This window comes from Garra rufa, chromosome 13, assembly GCF_049309525.1.
Source record: "Garra rufa chromosome 13, GarRuf1.0, whole genome shotgun sequence".
Taxonomy (NCBI): domain Eukaryota; kingdom Metazoa; phylum Chordata; class Actinopteri; order Cypriniformes; family Cyprinidae; genus Garra; species Garra rufa.
The window spans coordinates 38,681,068-38,688,072 of NC_133373.1; the positions used below are offsets into that span (position 1 = coordinate 38,681,068).

A 7,005-nucleotide genomic window follows, 5' to 3' on the forward strand; every position below is an offset into this window, starting at 1 on the left:
TTTCGCGAATCACTTGATTCAGATCTAAACTTCGAATCGCGCATCGCAAATCATTTGATTAATATCGGGACTTTGGAGTAGGTTCGTGAATCATTTGACTTGGATCAGATTCACTGTTTCGAAGTTCTCCAATCAGATCACCTTTTGCGAATCATTTGATTCAGATCCGAACTTTGAATCGTGCATCGCAAATCATATGATTTAGATCAGGGCTTAGAAGTACGTTCGCAAATCATTTGACTTTGATAGGAACTTTGCGTATCTTGAAGCATACAATGAAATTTAATTTTGTACATATTAGACTGTGTTTTATAGATGTCTACACCTACCCCTTACAATAATGCGAAAATAGTAATTATTGTTACACAGTGTGACAAAATTTATGCTATGTTGTGCGCATTCCCAGTATCCAGCTGTCTTCCTTCTAGCCTATCATTTCACATTTTGAATCGCGACCCACGTTCCAAGTCTGCACCTGAAATAAGGGTTCGCGAATCATTATTCTGATGGCGACTTTGGTGCATGGAGTGCGATTCATTTGATTCAGATCGGAAATTCAAAGTAGGTTTGTGAATCTTTTGGTTCAGATCAGAACTTCGGAGCATTGATTGTAAATAATTTGATTCAGATCTGGGGCCTCATTTATAAAGACTTGCGTAGAAACCATCCTTGATTTTATCTAAGAACTTTTCTGATTTGATCGTAAGAGCGATTCAGAGAAAACGAATGTACCACGAAATCCATGCGTACGCCAGTCATTCGGTTATAAATCACAAATGATCGTGGAATTGTGTGCAGCTGAATGTTCCGCCGTCGAAACGCCCCTGCTTAATTAATTAACATATAAAATGAGCTCATTCCTAAAGCAAAAACTCTGTGACAATGGCAAGTAAAAAGGAGCGCAAGAAATCAAATTATAGTGAGGCTGAACTATCTGCAATACCAGGCATTACCACAAGGAAACGGTCGTACGCCAAGCTGGAATCTGACGTGGAGATAAGTACTTTTCCACGTCAAAGACGGTTTTTATAAAACTGTACTTTGACGTGGATTTGATCGTACGAACACTCTAAGATCAAATCAGTGCGTAAGAAAGTTTTATAAATGAGGCCCCTGGACTTCGCGTGCGTATGGTGAATAATTACTTTCAGATCAGGATTTCGGAGTGGGGTCACAAATGAAAGTTGAAAGTTTATTTGCACATTTAACATTTAAAATACAACTTTACAAATCCAATAAAAGAAGAAGATGAAAATACTGTGCAGGAGAGAGTGAGAAGACCCTAAAGTCTTATAAAACCACCTCCCCAAAATCCCATTAAATAGACATAAAGTTGCATGATCAAACAAGACAATACAATCACACATCAATCATTTAAATATAACAAATTAACAAGATAAACTTATTTACATGTTAACATTATTTTCAGCTCTCTTTTGAAAGAGTTTAGAGTGGTTTTAGTCTTTAAAGCGGGGTCTAAATGATTCCAGAGTGAAGGCCGTCTGTATTTCAGTGTAGATTGATTGGCCGTAGTTCTACAAAAGGGAAGATAAAAGTCTTTGCAGCGCCTTGTGGAGTAAGCATGAACATCTGAAGAATACATGAAAAAGTTATTAAAAGCTCTGGGCATAGTATTTGTCATATTCACATACTTGTACATAAAGATATTTATGCAATAGATGTTAACATTAAATATAGTCAAAATGTTATATTTTATGAAAAGCGGAGCAGATGATGACAATCTATTTGATTTACTCATAATTCTTAAGAATTTCTTTTGTAATAATAAAATCTTATTTAGATATGTTTGGCATGTTGCACCCCAAACAATATTACAGTACAGAATGTGGGGATGGATTAAACTATAATATAATGTTTTCATACATGAAATATCAATTAAAGAGCGAACTCTACTCAATATACCAACAGATTTCATTATTTTTCTACAAACATGTTGAATATGATATTTCCAGGCAAAGGTTTAAAACATGTTGCATAATTGAATTAACAGTTATAATGTTGCTATATTGTGCTTCTCTACAGGTGAGGCTCACGACCGGGACGTTCAGGTGGTGGAGTTGCCCATTGTGGACAGTCTTCACCCCAGACCTCCATACCTCCCGCTCGCTATCCCAGAAGACCTTGCACCCCGACTGCAGCGCCTCCACGGCGACCCGTCCGTCTGGTGGGTGTCTCAGTTCGTCAAGTACCTGGTCCGTCCTCAGGCCTGGCTGGAGAAGGAGATCCAGGACACCTGTGTCAAACTAGGCTTTAAACACCCCATCATTGGGTGGGTATATCTCTCGTCTTATTTGGCTTCTCACATTTCTTTCTTTCCATCTGTCTCCGTGTGTGTGTGTGTGTGTGTGTGTGTGTGTGTGTGTGTGTGTGTGTTTTTATCTTTGCCTGTGGCGGATGCGTCTCGGTGGGTGTTACGCTGATAAAACACTGCGAGATAAAGATGACACACGATAACGAGAATGAACATGACTCACAATCACGATGAAATTAATGAGAATAAATGAGAATGAAATGATTGCAGCCCCATAGGAAGCACCATTGTCTCTTGACAGCACTGTGAAATGTAATAACCCAAATAATATAATAGAGTAAATCTATAGTGAAGCATAGAGATCAGCTGAAGAGAGAGATAGACACATATTAATGTGTTTGGTGAGTAAGTACTTGATTTCTGCTGCTTTTAGCTCCTGCTTCTAAAACGTTTCATTTTGGTGCTAAGCTCTGAGACCACCAAATATGTAATATAGATAAGTAAAAATGACTTTAATTTACATATTTTCATGGTTAAGACTACATAAGTATGGCGCTAGCAAGACCAAGGTCATGGGTTTGTTTCCCAGGGAATGCATGAACTGATACAATTCCCAACTTGAATGCAATTTATTTTTGGGTTTGATAAATGCATAAATGCTGTATGTATAATGCATTTAGCAAACCAAAAAATAAATGCATAATGTGCATAAATAATTTTTATCACTTTATTTAAGTGCATAAATGTTTTTTATGCATTTAAGTGCATTTAGCAGATGCTTTTATCATTTCATCAGTTTATGCATTCCCTGGGAATCGAACCCATGACCTTGGCGTTGCTAGAATTGTGCTATAATGTTTGAACTACAGGTTAATATAGGATTTCCACTGAGGCAACAAATAGAGCATGCAAAGCATGTTGAGCTGTTCACACTTAACTAAAATACAAATGAGAAAAATCGACATGGCTACTACAAAGTGCATTGAAGAAAAATGAAATAACCTCTCAGATAACAAATGAGGGGGTAATCCCAATTGTTTCTATAGATTGAAGCAGATAAATCCAGTTTGTGTCTCTGTCTCACAGCGTCCATGTCAGACGGACAGATAAAGTCGGGACAGAGGCTGCGTTTCACCCCATAGAGGAGTACATGGTCCATGTGGAGGAACAGTTCCAGTACATGGCTCAACGGGGCCATGTGGATAAAAAACGAGTGTATTTGGCCACCGATGACCCCTCGCTGTTACAGGAGGCAAAAACCAAGTGAGTTATGAGTCCTTGAAAGGTCATGAAAAAAGTTGGTTTTGAAAAAGTTCAGGATGGGAGACAAACAACAAAACAACGGCTACTGATCCAGTAGGCTTTATTTCGCTCTCTTGGAGTGAAAAGTATGGAAGGTTTCCACAGATGCCCTCTGCAGTTCATCACTGCATGCAGCAAAATGAAACATTTTGCATGAATTTATACGCTTACATTACATTACAAATACACATATATATATCTAATGCACAAGGTTTAAAATCTCATTGCCAAGGTCAAAGTGGAAAATTAAAATAGTTGGGCAAAAAACTTTTTTCCTATAATTAAAATGATGAATGTTTACTTTGTCTTCCATTATGTGCTTGTAAAAAAATATGGTTTCATGTTTCAAACCCCTTTAGAGTTCACGGCCTCTTCTAATATTTAAATGTATTTTGCGTGTGTTTTTCAGGTACACAGACTATGAGTTCATCAGTGATAACTCCATCTCCTGGTCAGCGAGTTTACATAACCGATACACAGAGAATTCACTCAGAGGCGTCATCCTGGACATCCACTTCCTGTCTCAGACTGACTTCCTGGTTTGCACCTTCTCCTCACAGGTACATCAATAATTGTTTATTTTATCAGTAACATTTTACACAATAAGGTTTCATTTGTTAACATTAAGTACACTAGTAAACATGAACAAACAAACAATATTTCTACAGCATTGTTACTCTAGATGTTACTTTCAACATTAACTAATACATTTTTTGAATTATAAGCTGTTTCTAATAACATCAGTTCAGCTAACATGAACAAACAATGAAGAATTGTATTTGCATTAACTAACATTAAGAAAAATAGTAAATGTTTTGAGTTTAGCAATAAAACATTAAAGTGATTATATTAAGTTGTTAAACATTGATACTGTGTTATTTCAGTATCCTTGAGATATTATTGTAGTTTTTATAAAAATTTTAAGTCATAATTTTTATATATATTCTTATAATGTTTTCTTAATTTGTGTTCAAGTTTTAGTAATGTTGTTTTCTTTTTAGTTTTAGTAGATTTTGTGTGTGTGTATATAAAACTGAAATTAAAAAAAATGATGCAAAATGATGCAAAATGTTATATGTAACTATAAAGAGTTTATATGTATATAGAATTAAATATAACTATAAATATAAATATGTATAGACAACTATTATTATAATATATACATGTACGTGTATGTATTTATATATACATTATTAATATACTCAGTACTCACACATATATTATGTAAAAACAAACTTTTATTTTGGATGTGATTAATCACGATTAATCATTTGACAGCCCTAATTTTTTTTTTTTTTTTTCAGTTTTAGTTTATTTCAGTACATCAAGTTAAAAATAAGATAAAATAAGAAATGTTGCCTTGTTTAATGGATTTTAATGTAATTTTTTGTTTTATTTAACCATAATAACCCTGCATTGAGGCACATTAGAGTAATGCACATTGCAGATAAAATATGCTTTATTATTATTAAAATAATGTCAAAATGCAAAAAGAGTTAATGGTCTTGAAACAGGCCTCATGTCCATTTATAAAGATTATAAAGATAAAAGAACATTTTGTCATTTTAAATCATTGTTTTGTAATTGCAGCAATGGTAGACCATTAATTACTAACACAGCAATATAATTAATAAATGCTGTAAAAATGACATGACATGCATACAAAAATAAAATTGCGTTTAAAAATGAATCAGTTGTTCCCTCATTGTAGCAAATCATGGCCACAAATTTAATTAAAAACCAAGGGAATGAAATAAAAAAAAATGGCCATGATTAACTAAAATGAGAGAGAGAATTGTTTTATACCTTTTCTTTTATTCTTATATACTATACTTTATAACTTTAGATATACTTTTTTATATCTTCTTATATTTTTTGTTCCTCCAACAAATGGGCCTTCATACATATTAGCTAATGCATTAACTTAATTTTGTGACTTGTTCTTGTGTTTTTATCAGGTGTGTCGTGTTGCGTATGAAATCATGCAGACTCTTCATCCGGACGCCTCGGCTTTCTTTCGCTCTTTGGATGACATCTACTACTTTGGTGGACAGAACGCGCACAACCAAATCGCCATCTACCCACATCAGGCGCACACAGCAGAGGACATCCCGCTAGAGCCCGGAGACGTCATCGGAGTGGCCGGAAACCACTGGGACGGCTACTCAAAAGGGGTCAACCGCAAACTGGGACGCACCGGCCTCTATCCGTCCTATAAAGTCAAAGAGAAGATTGAGACGGTGAAGTATCCCACTTACCCCGAAGCAGACAAGCTGCTGAGCTTATAGAACAAACACACATTAATAATTAACGCACGGACGGCTGAACTTGCCATGCACTGGGTAACAAACACTCTAAGACGTGTGTATCTGTGTGAGAGTATTTATAGGATGGACGCACCTTTTAGGTTTGTATAAATTGCATAAGGATCTCATAAACTGCTGTGGACATCAAGAGCCATTCAAACGGCACTCAGATCAGCAGAAGCTAATGATTTGAAAAAAAAAAAAAAAACATTTTTTTAATTGTTTTAATGTTTTTTTAAATATTCTCTTGCCTTTTTTGTCACTTTCTCTGTCCTCGAACTGGAGTGAGTCTCACAGAGGCTGTCAAGCATAATTTTAGGTCACATTTCACCCATAGAATCAACAGGAAAAGTAAGAAATTATATTGTGCATTAAGAAAATGAAGCCTATTTGAATATTTTGCATTGACATTTATTTTCATAAAGTACAAAAAAAGGTCTGCACTCAAAAATTGTTTTTATTTATTTAAAGCAGGGGATAAAACCTAATACAGTTTCAGAATATTTTCGTAAAAGTGCATGTGTTATTTTTAACATATTTATTTTATTTATTTATTTATTTAATGTTAGGTTTATATGATTATATTAAGAAAAAAGGTTTTTTGATTTTTTTATACTGCCTTTTTCTTATATTTATTTATTTAGAATTTATTTTTTATAATTTTCTATACATTAAAATGTGTAATTATGTAAATTGCTGAGATAATTTGCTTAATTATTATTAAATTAATGTCAAAATACAAAAAAGGTCCTAAAACAGGCTTAATGCGCTTCATGCAAAATGTAATTTCTTATTTCTTTCTTTTGATTAAGTGGTGAAATCTGATTCTTGCCTGTCAGACTTCAGTCATCACGCTGTGCTCTTAAGTTCTTTATCTGTCTTCAGTCTGTATGTGTGTGTTAATGTGTGTTCGCAAAGATTGTTTGTGCGATTATTTATTGTGCATCCAAAGTGGTGCCTCAAATGAAAGGAAAAAGCATTGCAGAACTTTAATATATATAAAAAAGGAATTATTAAATAGGTGGAACTTCACAGTTTACCATCATGATAAATTACTCATTGTTAGTGAGCCCTGAAGCATTTGAACATTTTACAAATTAACTTAAATTTTAAAGAATAATTTAA

General features: G+C 34.3%; 1 protein-coding gene across 1 annotated transcript in view; it reads left to right on the top strand.

Annotated features, from left to right (window-relative positions):
• Positions 1-6,346, top strand: part of LOC141283390 (alpha-(1,6)-fucosyltransferase-like) — an 88,783-nt gene extending 82,437 nt beyond the window's left edge. The window contains exons 7-10 of the mRNA XM_073816676.1: positions 2,044-2,290; positions 3,359-3,535; positions 3,984-4,134; positions 5,533-6,346. Of these exons, the coding sequence (XP_073672777.1) occupies positions 2,044-2,290; positions 3,359-3,535; positions 3,984-4,134; positions 5,533-5,862 (905 nt within the window). The 3' untranslated portion in view covers positions 5,863-6,346. The remainder of the gene's footprint in view (positions 1-2,043; positions 2,291-3,358; positions 3,536-3,983; positions 4,135-5,532) is intronic.
• Positions 6,347-7,005: the final 659 nt, after the last annotated feature.